We start from the raw sequence: 16,928 nt of genomic DNA on the forward strand, positions 1-16,928 counted from the left end.
TTCGAGCTGAGCCTGGACTGTGTCCATCAACCCCGCCCAGAGGAAGGCCTCTCCTTCCTCTCTCCCTTCAGGTCCCCCATCTCAAAGCCCCAGAGGCTGTCTGACAAGGAGGGACTCTCTTTGAAGGGAGGGAAGAGAAGGGTGTGGGAAGCCAGTCAAAATCCTTTCCAGAGGGCAACAGGGCAACAGGTAGCCAGGAGTGTGCCCACGCGAACACATCCTATCCAAGCATCCGTGTGTGTGTGCGCGCGCGTGTGCGCGCTTCATACATACATACACAAAAACTGGAGTTAATTTTACAGAGATTGTGTCTTATATACCTCCAGCTTCCGTAGAGCTAATAATAGATAAGGGCTTTTTCACTGCAGGTGGATAGACTTGGGAGACCATAATCCACCCACACTATGTAAAAGTCTGTAGAATTGAGTCACCTTGTATGAGGCTTTAGTGTAGTGTGTGTTTTCAAATCAGAAAAGGATTGTAATTATTTATGTTATGATTTGAAAATAAAATTTGCATATTCTAGATTCATCATTATATTTAAACCATAAAAGTTTGTGTTTCTAAGGTGTCTTGAGTTTGTAGACTGCTCTTTGACTTGATTACTTACAACCTTCAGCACAAGAGAGGATATGTATAACCCTAAATCTTACAAAGAGACTTGGGTCCTACTTGATCTCATTGCTTTGTAATCATCTTTACCAGTGTACTTTTCCCTATTGTTTCTTCAGTTCTGGGTGTTGAATATAAGTAGCTTTAATGAAGGTCCTGTGCTGGCTCAGGCGGTCAGTGTTCACACTATGACCTGCCCCTCAAGGCTCGGTCTAGGGCACCCCTAGGCAGGCAGAGGTGGGATTGTTTCCATTATTGAGATCACCTGCCAGCCACCTCTGCCTGCTCCACTTCCCTAGGAAACCTTTAGAGAGGATGAAGGAAGCGACCGTCTTTCTTTCCATGTTCCAAAGAACACTTTTCTGTATAAAAGATGCCCTAAATCCTTTGTAAGGGCCACAAGCTAAGCGGTGCCTCTTTAAGTGCTTGTCAGTTGTGACACAAATCATGGCCTCTGCTGAGTCTCGTCCCCGTTTCTCAGGAATAAAGAAGTCAGTTTGTAAAACGGCAGCAGGACCTGTGTTCAGGTGGGGCGGCTGCCAGGAGGGGCAGGGGGCTGGCCATCTGACCGTGATGTCAGGCTCAGCATTAACTCAGAAGCAGAGAAGAGGTGCTCATGTCCCTCACGCCTCGAGGCAGGCAGATTGGGGCGAGGAAGAGAGGAAATGTCCATGATGCTGGGGTTGGTGGGTGAGGAGCCGTCATGGCCGTGGCGAGCGGGAGCCCTTTCCCAGGGCCGGCACCTGCCCCGCGTTGACTATGCATGGCTACACCCAGCATGTCCCGTGCTGCGAGCTTATTCTGTGGGAGTCCCCGGGCAAAGGCACAAGCACTCGTGAAACAACTCAAACATTTATCAGTAGGGGTGGATGAGGTAAACCCAATATATTCAGTGCCATGGACTATCACGCAGTGTTAAAGCGCATCGTAGTAGACAGGCAAGATTCACACAATCTGTCTTCACTAAAGAAGCAAGTTGCGGAAGCTTCTACACAATATGACCTAATTTCCATGAAGAAGAAGAAAGGGAGGGGGGAGAGAGGTTTGCATAAACATAAAGGAAAATATTGGGAAGGTCAGTTACTCATAATATTTAGCTCTTGAAGGGACAGGAGCAGATGGAATTGTCGGTAATATTTGCCTATAATATTTGAACTTTTATAACTCCTCTGTATAACTTCTGTAACCTGAAAACCTGAAAAAAGCCACTTAAAAGCCACCTTTTTTGACAAGAAAGGAGCACGACCATTGTGGAGAGGAGGGGTCGCTCACGCCTCTGCCGTCCCTGCGAGTGTTCCTTCAGCGTTGGGACCGTGTTCCTCACTGGACCCCTCCACCTGCCCTCAGCTGCCCCGGGGGCTGGGGCCAAGGCCGTGCGCCGAGGCTCCTCTCCGCACTCTGCTCGCAGGAGACTCACCACAGGCCGGTCCGCCTCTCCACCTCCCGTCTGGCTCTTGAGAGTCTGATTTTCGCAGCGTGCGGTGTTCCTCTTGAAGAGAAGCACTGGGTGAGCATGGAGCGTGTGGACGTAGATTCTATCTGCCTGTGGCACACAGGCTTGGGGTCTGCTCGCAGACACACACACACGTGCGTGCACACGTGTGTCAGCCCTGCCCCTGTTGGCAGCTTCTCAGGTTCTGTGGCTGGGGTTGGGTGTGTGCGGGGCCCCCACCCCTCTGGCTGCCGGAGCCGCCTTACGCCGCGGCGACCGCTGACCAGGGTGCTCCAGGAAGGATGACCTGGCGGGCGGCCTACGCGTCCCGGGGAGAGGTGGCTGTTTCCAGTGCCCCTGAAGGCGCCATGAGCCTTCTCTCCCTCCTCCATCCAGCTCTGCTCTACGTGCGGGGAGACTTCCTCTGATGGTGACGGCCCTCAGCTAACAAGTGTGCGTCTGTCCTCAGTGTGAGACCCTAGGACCTCAGGATGTGCAGGCCAGAGTGAATGAGACTACCAGCCTCTGGACAGGAATCAGGTTTTACTGAAGTGCTTACATACAGCGGGCGTTCCACACACATTTACAACGTTTTCAGACGACATACGTTGACTCTGCTGGCACCTGCTCCTGCTATTAGTAAACATTCACTTTCCCGCTCCCCTTCCCCTTCCTGGCAAGACAGACCAGTTCACGTCTGTTGGGCCTTGGTGCACGCCAGTGAGGAAGATGCACCTCTAGCCCACACAACCCGTGGCCCCACATAAACCTGGGTCTGGCTCTCCAGTCGGTCACGTGGCTCTGGTTACAGTGGCTCATCTGAGGTGGGGGCCCTGGGTCCTGGTGGCCTTTGGACACAGTCACTCCGCTGTCCCCGTTTGTCCAGGCTTTTGTCACCAACATGAGCTGTTCTGAGCTGCTCTGACCACCCCTGCCGGCCAGGTCCTGCTCCCTCATGCTGGCCAGGTTCTAGGATGCCTCAGGAAGAAGACGTCATGGCCTCAGTTTTGGGGGCATCAGTATCATAAAAGGGGTCGAATCGCTGAGTCCAGCGGCTGGGCTCTCTCTCTCCTCGCTGGCTTCCTGCTCCCTCTGCAGCTGCTCAGCCACTCAGACCTAGCTCCCAAATCTGCAAACATCAAGGGAACTGGAAACCGGGACTGCTGCTTGCCAACGTTGGACAGAAGCGCTCAACACAGTTTTATATTTTGTTAGAATAATTCTCCATTTAAACAGAAATGACTGTAAGGTTATTTTCATTAAAAGGAGAATAGGTTTCTGCTCCCCCCAGATAAAATGCCTGGTGTCTTTGTTGCCCTGACGACCAGGTCCTACAAGCTTGGCCACAGGTCACCCAACCCTCTCACCCTCTTGGGGGAGGGGGCCTGCAGTGGTCTCAGGGGGAGTCCTCGATGGTTGGGAAGCCCTCATAAACACAGACGCCCTCGAGGGGTGACACGCCACCTGCTGCCATTTTCATCTGACACCCTTCTCTGCACTTTTCCTGGTAGGCGAGCAGGAAGAGGAGGCCCTGGGGCAGGTGGGGAGAAGCAGGGGCACCCAGCAGGGATGGGTTCTGCTGCTCTGTGTCCGTGTCCTGCAGACAAGAGGGCTGCCCTAATCAGGACCGGGCAGGGGGAGGCCAGTGCTGGGGGTCATGCAGAGGGAGCGTCCAGCCCCCAGCTCAGGCCTTTGCCCCCTGCCCAGAACTGGCACCGAGATTAGAAAATTCCCTTGTTTTCCTTCCATGGTGGCTGGACCCAAGTTCTGGGCCACTATACCTCATTTTAGGGACCATTTCTGTCTCCCTATTCACTTTGAAAATGGGCCCGTCTGCTTGGCCAAACATTATGAGCAAAATTACCTACATGCTGGAGTTTAACACAAATCCGACGAAAGTCCCAGTCAGCTAGAAGGTAACGCCAGCTCCACAGATGGGATAAGCAGAGACCAGCTCTAGCGTGTTACCGCTGCGTCACCCACCAGGGCTCTCCTGCTGGGGGAGGCCTGCCTTTGGCGGCCCGCATTCCAAGGGCTCTGGGGAGTCCCTCTGCAATGTGGCCGTGCACTAGATGACCGAGGTCTCTGTCTGCAGGAAGGACGGGGCGCGGGAGCCTCGGTGGAACTGCAGGGCGCTTTCCGAGCTGTTCCTCGAGACGGACAAGCTGTGGAGCCTGTAGTCCCAGCCGCAGAGCTGGCTGCGGCACAGGCTGCGCCACTTCCTTTTCAGCTCGCTCTGCACCTGGGGCGAGGGCGAGGCAACGAGGAAGTGGGGGTCAGGCAAACGTGGGAGCTTACAAACATAAACTTGGGGGCCGGTCGGCGCTGACAGGTCTCTGACCGACCCCTCTCCTCTGGGGTATCTGTAGCAGAGAAGGTGCGGCCCAAGCAGCAAGCTTGGGGTTTTCGTGAGTCAGGTGGGGAATCGGGACTTGGGAGCCAACTGAAGGAGTTGAAGGAAAGCAGGCATGGGAAGGGCTTTCGAACTGAGGGAGGGCAGAGGTGCAGGCAAGAGCATCAGGGGGCAGTTGGCCACACAATGTTGGGCAGGTGAAGGCATGTGGGAAAGGAGCAGAGCAGGGCAGGGCTCAGAGGGACTCACGCATGTACATCCTGACAGCTGTGGGCAGCGAGCTCAGGGAGCAGGGTTCCCATCCATGTGCCCGCCCCTCCCCACTGGGTTCTGCGTCTCCCGATATCCAGGGTCAAGGAGCAAGAGAGTGACCACACAGAGTGGCAGGGTCCTTCTCCACCACCCGGCCGGGGAGCTTTCTTGAGCTGGCCTGTGGGAGGGCGACTAGTGATGCTTGGTGTGGAGAGACAGGCTTTGTGAACGGGGCTGGAAGGGATGGCAGGGGGTTTGCCCGGACAGAAGACCTGAGCTCTCTTTCAGGTTGGGGGACCACATTAGGGAATCCCACACGAGCCGAATGTCCCCTGAGGTGTGACAAAGCACTTACCTCACTGTTGAGAAAACAGTACAGAACCGCCACCACCAGGCCCTGCAAGCGAGAAAGGACTGTCAGAGGCCTCTCACCAACTTGGGGAGGAGGGACAGTCCCTTCCCACACAAACCTGAAATGATCCGATGCACAATTCAAACAGGATCTGATATTTGGAGGAGATGCCAATAGGAAACACGGCAAACACCATGTAGTGAACTCCAAACAGCGGGATGAGCAGCAGTGTGGACTTGGCGAGCCTCCTGCAGCACAGAGAGGGATGTTGAGCATGGCCAGGGAGCCTGTGGGCTCAGGAGTCTTGCACGTTGGCCTCACCGGTCTGAACCTTGTTTCTCACAAATTTAAGTAAAACCAACCTCCCCTGCCCAGCGATGGGCAGAATGTGCCAACATGGTGATAAAAATGACCGTACCAGGGCGCCTGGGTGGCTCAGTCGGTTAAGCGACTGCCTTCAGCTCAGGTCATAATCCTGGAGTCCCGGGATCGAGTCCCACATCGGGCTCCCTGCTCGGCGGGGAGTCTGCTTCTCCCTCTGACCCTCTTCCCTCTCGTGCTCTCTATCTCTCAAATAAATAAATAAAATCTTTAAAAAAAAATGACTGTACCTCACAATGCAGCAAAGCTCTTACAAGACCTCCTGACAGGTGCCCAGCAATGACACTGGTCTGAGTGCAGTGTCTCATAACCAGCATTGGCGGGGCAGAGGCAGGCCTGGCTTTCCGATCGCAAGAGCAGACTCAGCAGGGGTGCAGCCCCTGAGCACAGAGTATGGCAGCAGGGCAGGCGACCCGGGCTCTGGGTGGCCTGGACCAACCGGGTGTAATTGCTCTGTCCATCAAAGAGTTACTACCCTCCCTGAACAAAAATGCAGATTTTCTGCTCACTGCATTCTATGCTTGAAAGTAAAACAGCTGAGCTCACGTCCCCCTTTCCTGTAGCTGCTCTCCCCACGCCCTGAGCAAACACCGTCTCTGTTCTCTACCTGGTGTTTCTCAAGCTTCAGCGGCACCAGGACCACCTGGAGGTCACGTCAGAAGGCAGATTGCTGGCCCCTCCTTCGGACTGCTGGCTCTGTGGGTCTGGGGTGTGTCTATCAGGTTCCTAGAGATGCTGCAGCTGCTGTCTAGGAACCCCACTTTGAGAATCACTGCTCTGAGCCTGGGACTCTCACTGCTGCACATTAGAATCATCCAGCGAACTTTTAAAACTTCTCAGTCCAGCATGCCTCCTCACTCCAATTAAATCAGGTCCCTGTGGGCAGGCAGGACCCGCACTGGTAGCTCTAACATTTTCCTGGGTGATTCCAACGTGCGGCCAGATTTGACCCTCACAACTCCAGCATGGACAGGAGCGTTGGGGTCCCCTGGGGGCTCGTCAAGAAGGAGGAGCTTGGCCCCCAGGCCAAGTCAGGCCACCTGGTGATGTGTGTGCATGTCAAGACCCCCTAAACGAACATCCGGTAGCCTCTGCAGTGACCCTGCAGCCTCATCCTGAGGATGAGGAGGCTCATCCTCCCTCGCCCTCCCAGCGAGGAGGCTTCACTCTGCACCTCCCTCACCTTCTCTTGTTTGTTGACCCTACCCAATGCTTAGAAAAAGTCATGAACTTCTTGACATATTTTTGAGGCACCCGCCTCAGACCTAGCACTCAGAGCCTGGGATGTAAGTTTTAGAAACGTGACCATTTCTCCTGATTTCCCTCACAACAAAAACCACGTCCTGTGGTGTTTACAAGTGGGATGTCCTGTTTCAGGCAATCTGTGCAAACCCCAGGAGCCCAGGCCATTCTGCAACATGACCTGGGCCTCATCAGCAAGGAAGGCCCGTCAGTGAGCATCACACTGCTGCCCACTCATAGGTCCAAACATTTAACCTTACAGGGTTGCTGCATTTCATACCCTGGTTCAGCGCTAGCCTGGTGAACAGAAGTGGGTTATGTAGGGAGCTGTGCCCTTTAGTTCAGTGCGAGACAAAGAGTCTGCCTGAATTCCCTTATGTACATCATGCTCATTTCTAGAGAAGAGTTTCTAGCGAGGCTGGACCTCTGGGACCCTGTTCAGGGGGTTTGTTAGTGTTATAAAGATAGTTGCAGAGAAAAGACATCAAGATACAACCAAAGGGCAGCATCACAGACAGGCTCTGCCTTTTTTGTCATCCTGGAAAAAGAACAGTTTCTATTTTCCTACTTAATTTTGTTTCTAAAATAAAAGCATATATCTCCAAGACGTACTGAATGAACACTCCCAAAAAACCCAAAGAAAAGGTCAGCATGGAAGCTAAACAAGACTAGCCAAAAATCAAACTTGATTTTGAAGAGCAACTGAGGGCAGTCCTGTCCCTGAGCTGCAGGTGCGAGTGAGCTCAAGGACCAGTACAGACGCTGCTCAGAGGGGGTAGCACGGCTTTGTCCTCTGTGGTCTGATGTGGAATCCCATCTCTAGGCCCGGCCTTCTGTGCCACCTCCTTGAGTGGACTGCGCAGAGAAAGGGATGCCTTGAGTTTTCTGTGCCCTAGGGCACGGTCAGAAGGATCCGTGCACCAGACTTCCCCACAACACTTACTGGTGCCAGCACTAAATGTCTTTCAAATATTAACTGTATTAACCCTCCCAGCCTTAGAGATAATGACTATTATTTCCACTTTATGGATGAGGACACTGAGGCCCAGAGCAGTGAAGTCACATCACTCAGGCTTCCAGCTGGTGTGTAAGCCCAGCACTGGGTCCCTGGCTATGAGTGGGGGGATGCTGCCTGTCCAGCTTCCAGGTCCACCCCTGGCCATAGTCAGGTCACCTGCCCAGGGTCACACAGCTCCAGGTGGCCGTGATTCCAAACTGGTCTATCTGAACCCGAGGCTCCCACTGGTAGGACCAACTACCCCGTGCTAAACTAGTTCTACTTTATAATAAAGTTGTGGGCTTTACTTTTTCTTTATAAATTCTTGACAGAAATTTATAGACTCTTTGAATTCTTTCATAGAGTCTTCAGGTCCTCATTAATGAGCTGGATGATTGTGGCGTGTTACTTAACCTCTGTTCTCTTTCCCACTGAATGGATGTGACGATGACCATCTTCACGAAATCATTCAGCCAATAAACATGAATTATTATTAAGTACAAGGCCTGGCGTTAGGTGCCAGCATGAACCTTGTGGTCTGATGGGGAAAAAAGAATTAAGCATAAAATACAAATAATGTGTGGTCAAGGAGAAGAAGTCAGATTGCAAAACAGGCAGAGCAGGCGGAGTGCTTCCGTAAGCAAGCTCGCTAGAGGATATCCGTGCTGAAACCAGGGGCAGGGCCTTGGAATGACCACCATGGCAGCACCCTCCCTTGGAGAAGACACCAGCTGCCTTAGCCATGAGCACAGTCCCGCACCCAGAGGAGGCGAACTTGGGCCTTTGCTGCATGCGCAGACCCACGTCCTCCCTGACTCTAGGTTTCCAGGCCGCGGGAGGGTAGTGAGGGCAGCTCGGCTCCTGGACCCACACACATACTCACTTATACTGTGACTGGTCATTGCCGCCGACATCTGGGGACGTCAACTTCTGCAGTAAAATTCGTATGATACTAACAAAAAGGACAAAATTGACCTGCACAAATAGAGACCACATGTTTGTGTGGGATTTCCCTGCAGGGAGGGGGTGTGGCCGGGACGTCTGTGGCTCAACCCCGCCTGAATCGTCTCTCCTCCCCTCTGTGACAGAAGTGCAGGAGCCCTGCCCAGCCTGGGGCTGCCCTCCAAGTTGGAGTTGACTGTGTCCCCCGACAGCATCATGTGTCTCAGGACCCAGGCTACAGGAGCAAGTCAATTCTGAGATGGGAGGTGACAAATGACAATGTGATTCAGCTCCAACCGCACAGTGCGTGGCTGTGACTTTCCTGCAGGGTTCCTCCCTGTGCCGGAGAACACGCCTCTCTCCCTCCACCCCTCCCCCTTCACTGAGCCTTCGTCCCAACCGGGACCTGAGTCTAGGACTGATGGAAGGAGCTGGGCCGCTGTGTGTGGGTCTTCTCTCAGAAGGCTGAGCAGAACAGGGCTATTTATATTTAATACAGGGAAGTGGGCTCCCTCTCTACTCAAGTGTGCAATGGATAGCTCATGTTTCAATACAGAAATTACTTACTATGATAGATATTAAAATTGGTGTCCGTATAACCCACCAGGGAACACTGTGGTCGTTGGTATCCCAACAACTATTGAAAAGAGAGAAGGAAAATCATGTTACCTCTGATTCATCCACAAACCAAGTGCATGAGGGCAAGTGCACTGCCTCTCAGCCCGTACACGGTACTGGCAAAACCAGCTGGACCCTCCCAATGCACGAGCTACGTGCCTGGTGTGTTTCGTGGCCCCACCTGAGGGCCCGCGAGTGCCGCTGTAGGGGCCGAGGTGCTCTGCACTCACAGGTCCGGGTGCAACCTGTCCCTATCCAGTCACTTTGTTTCATGTTATTCTTCCTGACAGGACAGTCTGCTAATGGAGAGGCGGAGCAAAAGCAGAACTCCAGGACATGGGAGAAGGGGGAGACCAAGCCCCAGGGAAGGCCCATAACTTGGGAGTTGGTGTAGCTCATGCTCACTCTGGCCAACAGAGGGGAGTTTTTCTCCTGAAAATTAATTTCCTCTCATCTCCTGAATGGTTTGTATTTGTACCTTGAACGAAGGTTTGAAATGTCTTTGGAATAACTGAGGTAGGCACAGCTATAGGAATGTCTGTCTAGCCATGTTTTCACTCCTGGTTTCCAGCGTAAGCGCTGTCTCCAGGAGGAAGCTGGGAGAGGGCACTCACAATGTCTCCATTATTCCTCCCGCAGTGAGGCTCTGCAGCCCCTCCCAGCAAGGGGAGAGACCAGCCCTCGCCTCTGAATCCTAGCTGGTTTTGGCAATAGGATGTGGAGCGCTTGGAACCCGCAGGATAGAAAAGAGCCTGCCAGTTGGTGCTATCTCAGACGTGCCAGTCCTCGGCCAACCCAGCAGGTGCCCCCGGTGTGTGAGCAAGCTGGGCTGAGGCCAGAAGAATGCCACGGGAGTCAGCCCAAGCTGCCAGTGCACAGAAACACACCCTATGAACTGCCATTATGTGAGCCACTGGGTTTAGGATGGTGTGTTACCAGTAGTAGATGACTGGTAGACTCCGAGAGCCCTTTATGAGGCACAACATTCATGGTGGGAACTTGGTACCTGAGTTTGGCGCCATGACCCAGCTGTATACATAAGACAGAACGTTGGACCCTGCTCAGGCTGCATTTTAGAGAACTATCTGAGAGTTGTGCCCCTGCTGGCCATTTTAACCTGGTCCGCTGGTCACCTCTCTGTACTTGGCTCCAGGCAAACAATGCATGCATTTTGCTTGGTTCCCTTTTGTGAATGCTGCTTCCCCCACCTAAGGTGCTGGCCCCTCTCTGCATGGTTTACCCTAATCCCAGCTCCACTGTAGGACCTGGTTCAGTTCCCATCCCTCACATGGATCTTCTCCAAATTCTGTCCCCCGCACCAACAGTCGTGAAGTCAGAGATCTTCTCATATGTGGGGTGTTCTGTGTCACTCTCTCTGCTCTGCTGCAGCTGCAAATGCAAATCTTCCCTGCAACCAGATAGTAAGCTTCTTTCTCGTTTCCGAAGACTTAAGGATGCCAGCAACTTAGGCCAGGATTGCTCGACCTCATTTTAAAGGCAGAGGTATGGACCCAGCACTCACCCTGTGTCTTCTAAGGAGAGCCGGGCTGCAGTCCACGCCCCTATGCAGACGGTGGGGATGCCTGCACAAAGACACCTGGTTACCACAACCTGTGCTACCTAACCGGGACAGCCCACAGGGACTCACATGTGCATCCTCATTCACCAGCGTCAGCAAGGACGGGGGCTTTCTGATGGAAGGACCAAGTGGAAATGCTTCATAAACACACAGAAGTTTATGCTCATGCCTTACAAAGCACTGAAGATAAACATGTGTGGGAAAGCTAAAGCTTCACAGGTCCGCAAGGCGTCACCGTGCATTGTGAGTGTTGCTGCTGGAGTGTGGGAGCCTGGCAATTACAGTAAGGGGTGCTCCTCACTGTGAATCTGGGCGGCCCACTGCTTACGCCCCTTCCAATTCTGGCTATCGAAGGTCCTGCTAACTGGCGGGGAAGCCCTTCTCCTCCATGCCACTTCTTTCTGACTTTCCCACCACAGGGTATGCCCCAGGAATGGGACTTTATAGCAGTTTTAAACCACGTTCCTGGTTCCTAGAAATATGAGGGTGCTGCCTATAGGAAACTCTAGTCGTGCTAGAAAAGCTCTTCTTAATATGACCGGAAGTGCATCCTAGAGGGGTAGGAAAGAGTTCTTCTGAGCTGAAAGGTCTGCATTTATAGGGGAGGTGGTGGAAATCAGGAACCTGGAGGGTTGGTGGGTGGCTGATGGGGCATCAGGCATACACAGGGGAGGACAGTCCTTACCCCATCCAATCAGGAGATAGGCTGCGAAGCGTCGGCTGGGGGAGAATATGGCCACCAACAGGGTGTGGAGGTATAGCCCCTCCACCAGGAGCCAGTAGAAGTTTGCCATGATGCAATACTGGAAGAAGACGAGGCTCAGCTTGCAGCCAACCTGCAATGTCAGAGACAGAGCAAGAGAACACGGCCCCATTCGGATAGAACAGTTCACCGTGGGCAGAGTAGCTCCAGGACATAAGGCATGCACGTGTTTGTGTAAGGAGCCAAGGACACCAACACAGCGGTGTTGGCTAGAGATGTGCACCATGTTAAAGTGAGCCCCTTGGCACCCACAGCCTTGGATCAGAACTCACTGGAAGATAAAACGGGCAGGGGGCAGATGCACACAGCCGCCTCTGAGAGCCGCGGGCTGAGGAAACGCGGTGAGGCGAGGGCACCTGCCTGCCCCTCCCCCGCCCCTCCTCGGTCTGCATCCTCTGCCCAACCCGCTTTCGATTCTCCGATTCTCCGTTTGTCCTCGCCACCCACTCAGCAAGAGACAGAAAAATAAAGGGTGAAACAAGAGAAACCAGCAAGCATGTTACGTCCCCAGGCATTTTGAAAGAGTTTTCACTGGGAAAAACCGGGTAGTATATAAAACAAATATATTTTAATCTCTCAGACCTTCATATAAACATACCAGGTATTTTAGTCTCTTGAGTAAACATGAAACTAAGGCTTTTAATTGGCAAGTTTGTGTAAGTGTGCTGAAAAAGAACAGAACTTCCATCTCTATTCTTCTATATCTTTGCTGCCTCCCCCAAAATATGTATGTGTACAGGTAGATATCCACACATTCTTACATGTGGATAGATGTACCTTTACATACGTGGATGTATTTTGATGCACGTACGTGAATATATGTCTGTAGGTGTGGACATATTTATGTATATGTGGACACACTTATCCACGTGCATGTATTTATATACATGTGCACACTCACTCGTGAGCTCCATCGGACAGAAATGAGACAACAGTGCACGGAGATATGTGTGCAGGGAGGGTTGTGGTGCCCGTATCGGTGGAATGGTTAAATGCATGATGTCACAGCCTCACGCTAGGCTATTGTGTCACCATTCAAACTGACACACCGGTTGGCCTGGAGGATTGCCATGATGTCGTGCTGAATGAGGACGGAAGATGCACATGTTTGTGTTGAAGGTGACTCTGTTTTCTTGGTAAAACCGTGAAGCCACCACCCGTGCATGTCTTTCCAGCTGTCCGTTCCCCACCAGCACACTGTGAGGACAGGAGGTCTGGGGCGGGACGAGCTCTCTGCTCACTTCCCCTTCTCTGGCCGTGGTTTCAGATCGCATCCCTCGGGGTCGAGAGCACGGTGGGAGGGCCTCCAGGGCCTGCTGCCACCCAGACGGCATAGCACAGAGATGGAGGCCGATCGCCGAGGCCCGTCCCCTGGGCTGGGGGCTTCCTAGCGCCCCACACAGCCAGAGTCGAGGGCATCAAGCCCTGTCTTCAGCTGGGGCTCCTGCTGAGGGTCGGCTTCCAGGCCACTTGGTTGTTTGTTTTCTCTGGACTAGAATATGCTTTTCCAGGAGTCAGACGAAAGCCAACCAAAGCAGTGCAGAGAAGGATGCCAAGTGTGTACACAGCTGGGCAAGGGTGGGGAAAGGAAGTGGGGTGCTGCCCCGTTTGGTGCTACGATCTAATACGAGACACTTGGCTTTGAGGCCAACTCCCTGAAAAGAAGATGAAAGTCTGCGCCCACCTCCAGGCTGTCAGAGGTAAGACTGGGTAACATACCCCACACCCTGCAGAAACTCAAGTTGTTTCCCTAGTCCCTGGAAGACATATGGCATCTGTAGTGTTGATTAAAAACAAAAAACCGGGGCACCTGGGTGGCTCAGTCACTGGGCGTCTGCCTTCGGCTCAGGTCATGATCCCAGGGTCCTGGGATCGAGCCCCACATTGGGCTCCCTGCTCCGCGGGAAGCCTGCTTCTCCCTCTCCCACTCCCCCTGCTTGTGTTCCCTCTCTCACTGTGTCTCTCTCTGTCAAATAAATAAATAAAATCTTTTAAAAAAACCCCAAAAAACAAAAAACCCAGGATATTTTATTTAAATGTGTGAGAATACCACGAAGCCGCAGCGGGCTACGAGACCTCACCACACAGTGCGCCGCAGAGCTGTGTACCCATGGGAATGCCCGCTTGTGCGCCTTCACGTGTCCTGGGTCCACAGCAGTGCCACACTTGAGGGTGGGGGGCTCCCACCGCACCACCCAAAGCCCCAGACCAGCCATCCTTCCAGGCACAGATCCAGACACAGACGGAATGAAGTCTGACGGTGTGTGTGTTCCTGTGTGCACTTGTGTCTGCACATATGTGCTTGTGTTCATGCAGGTGTATACCTCTGTGATCATGTGTGTATGCGTTTTGGAGGCATGTGCATGCAGGTGCACACATACACATAAGCATGTTGATGGGCTCTCATTCACTTCTCTTCTTCCTGACCCTCTGCCATTCTGACCTGGGCTGTGGGCTGGCTTGGCAGCTCACTGGGCCCAGGACTGTCCATGACGTGCAGGTGCTCAGCCTCCAGCCTAAACCTTTGCCTCTCATTCCCTCCCCAGCCCACCTGTGACAGCAGGCAGTGGCCAGGCCCAAGCTTAGCTTTGGGCTGGGTGCGTCCCTGCTTAGATGTTGTGGCTTCACTGCAGAATTCACGGCTGCCACTGTGTATAACCTCACTCGACCCCTCCCTGGGCTGGGCGGCACTCAGACCCTCAGGGAGTGCCTTGGAGAGCCTGAAGGTAGGTTTTTGAAAACCCCGATTGACCGCACATGTCATCCGTTCTGGTCTCAGTGAGAATAAACTGCCGGTGTCCCAGCCCACGTTGGGCAGCCAGGAGGAGACACACTGAGCCCAGGACTCACTGCTACGTCCAGAGTATATGGGAAGAGGGGGCCAGTGGAGGGAGAAGCCTTCTTTTGAAAGGAAATAGACTCTGTCGAATTCTTGGCCTCTCCAAATGTCTCGAGAAATAGACCCTTGGACCTATTTGGGGGAGATTCCCCTAGTGTTCTGCTTGGGAGAATAATGTTGGCTTGATACCCAGCTGAGAACAAAAATGTCCAAAAAATGCAACTGCAAGAAAAGATGTTTTCTCTGTTCCTCATGCTGAAGTCTGACTGTCTCTCTGACCTACTCAAGACCTTACCTCCTCTAGGGACAAGAAGAGGGAAGACCCAGTCCTGCCTCCTTTCCTCCTGCCTCTTGTCCCCCACCCTTCTTCCCCTGTTGGCACACGTCTTGGTGACATCCTGCTGGAGGGGTGCAGCTAGGTCCCCTCCCCTTTGCTCTCATGGCTCCGGGGATTGGGCAGGGGAACCCTGCACCTGCTCCCTCCTTCTCACACTTCAGCCCTCAGACGTGAATCCTCGGGCATTTCCATGCCAAAGTGTGCGGTGCACCTGCGGTTTGAACCCTGACCACAGCCCCATCGAGCCCTTTGAGCTGCCGGGCTTCCCTCAGCTCTGTGTCCTCATTCACAAATGGGCAAACTGCTCTTTTGAAGGTCACTGGGCACTCACCACAGTGTCCAGTCTGGCAGGAAGACCCTCAAGAAATGACTAGGTGGATGGGCAGAGGGGTCGGTGATTTCCAGCATAGGGGCAGGCAGGGCGGGGTAGGCACAACAGGGAGCTTATTCCCCTGGGTCCCTGTCACTCCCCTGCCCCTCAGTGGGGGGCCCGCCAGGTCTTGTCTGTGTGGCTGGGAGCATGGCCCTGGGTTGGATGGCTGGTGTCTGTGGGCCCACCAGGGTCACTGGCCCTTTAACAAGAAGCTAAGGAAGGAGGGCTCCTTTGAGCAGAGCTTTGAGACCCCTGCCCCCTGGAGAAGTGAAAGGAGGTTTCCCAACAAGAGGAGACCCCAGAGTGGCACTGGGGCTCAGCCCTTGTCACCCACGTGGGACACTCCAACATGGGACAAAAGCCTCAAGGGCTCTGACTCCTATTTGGGGGCGGGGGTTTCCCAGGTGAAGGATCTTGTATTACTTTTATTATTACAACAAACTCCTTGCATTAATTCAGTCCAAGTATGTCATGAGCTGATTATCCCCAGAAATCTATTTATCTGCAGGCCTATGGAACAGCTGATGTTCTGTGGTGTCCTAAAACTGAATTAATTTAGATCTGTTCAGCCCAGAGCAACAGTGTCAGCAGATGAATCCATCTGCTTGGACCTCGAGAGGAGAGCGGCCAGTGTCCTGGCTCCTTCTGCAGAGAGGAGGCACCCTCAGAAGCTGTGGTCAAATTGAGAGCCCAGATGAACTGGAGCCCAGACGCCCGCCAAGGTCCTGAGGTAGCCTTACGCGGGCGGCAGAGAAAGACTCGGCAGAGCGACGGGCATATTGGAGGGGCATGGCCAATGTACTAAAAGAACTAAGCACTGTAGGTGCACTATCACCACCAACACAGAGGGGTGAACAGCACAAGTAGTGTCCATCTGTAGAAACAATTAGCATGGTTTTTCCTCGTATCAGAGAGCTGGGCTCAACATATTCACAGACATGCAGCTGGGCTCCTGGCAGGTGCTGCCAGGAGCTCATTAGCTGCATAGGTGATTTCCTCCCAGCAGTCCATGGAAGCATCTATTACTCATAATCTGGGAGATTTGGGGTGAAGATAATGGCACTGTGCATCTCCATCCATGTCAGGATTTTTCAGCCCAGAGCTGCTGCTGCTGATCACTTGGAGCAGCGCCCTCGTGTTGTTCTGGCTCTGCCTGGGGGTCAGTGCTCATGGCCCATGACCTCCCAGCCCCTGGAGGTGCCTGGGACACCATCCCTGTCTCACCTACCAACCTGGACCTGCTCTGAGCCCCAACCCCTGGTCCCTCTGCTTCTCAGGCCTGACCCTTGCGTTTAGCCCTGTGCACTGGCTGTGGGACTTCATCACAGGGTGAGGTGGGGAGAGAGACAAAGGGCTGGGGCAGTAGGAGGGAGGTCCGTGGGGCTGCAGTTCACAGAGGCCACCCTCCCCTCAGCGAGAGGACCCTGCTTACAGGGACAGCCTTACCCAGGAGGATGGCTGGTCGGGGCAGTGCAGTGTGCCCGAGCTAGAATATAGCACATCGTCCTTTACCAACACTGAGATGGCTCGGAGGATGAAGGAGAGGAACAGGTTCAAGTGGATGTAGTTCCGGGTGCAATGCAGCTTCCTGTGGTGGAGAGAGGCAGGGATGAGGGGTGGAGGGGTGGGGAGGCAGGGATGAGGGGTGGAGGGGTGGGGGAGGCAGGGATGAGGGGTGGAGGAAGGGATGGGGTGAGGTGGGGAGGGGTGGGGGTGGGGGAGGCAGGGATGGGGGGTGAGAGGGATGGGGTGGGGGGAGGGATGAACACTTTAATAATTGGGTTTAATATTAAGGCTTCTTTTTTTATGGAAGTTTCTATTCCTTCCTGTATGTTTAGGATGTTTTCAGTTTTGCA

The 16,928-nt window shown here is 53.5% G+C and overlaps 1 protein-coding gene across 2 annotated transcripts in view; it reads right to left on the minus strand.

The window, feature by feature from the left end:
- Positions 1-2,567: 2,567 nt before the first annotated feature.
- Positions 2,568-16,928, minus strand: part of VIPR2 (vasoactive intestinal peptide receptor 2) — a 66,372-nt gene continuing 52,011 nt past the window's right edge. Inside the window, exons 6-13 of one of the 2 annotated variants that reach the window (XM_027573744.2) lie at positions 16,519-16,660; positions 11,446-11,563; positions 10,704-10,764; positions 9,131-9,200; positions 8,505-8,596; positions 5,120-5,249; positions 5,005-5,046; positions 2,568-4,286 (exon numbers count right to left, since the gene is read on the minus strand). In XM_027573744.2, the coding sequence (XP_027429545.1) occupies positions 4,113-4,286; positions 5,005-5,046; positions 5,120-5,249; positions 8,505-8,596; positions 9,131-9,200; positions 10,704-10,764; positions 11,446-11,563; positions 16,519-16,660 (829 nt within the window). In that variant the 3' untranslated portion in view covers positions 2,568-4,112. Of the gene's footprint in view, positions 4,287-5,004; positions 5,047-5,119; positions 5,250-8,504; positions 8,597-9,130; positions 9,201-10,703; positions 10,765-11,445; positions 11,597-16,518; positions 16,661-16,928 lie in introns of both variants that reach the window. The other variant, XM_027573743.2, reaches the window with a different exon arrangement.

This window comes from Zalophus californianus, chromosome 12, assembly GCF_009762305.2.
Source record: "Zalophus californianus isolate mZalCal1 chromosome 12, mZalCal1.pri.v2, whole genome shotgun sequence".
NCBI lineage: Eukaryota > Metazoa > Chordata > Mammalia > Carnivora > Otariidae > Zalophus > Zalophus californianus.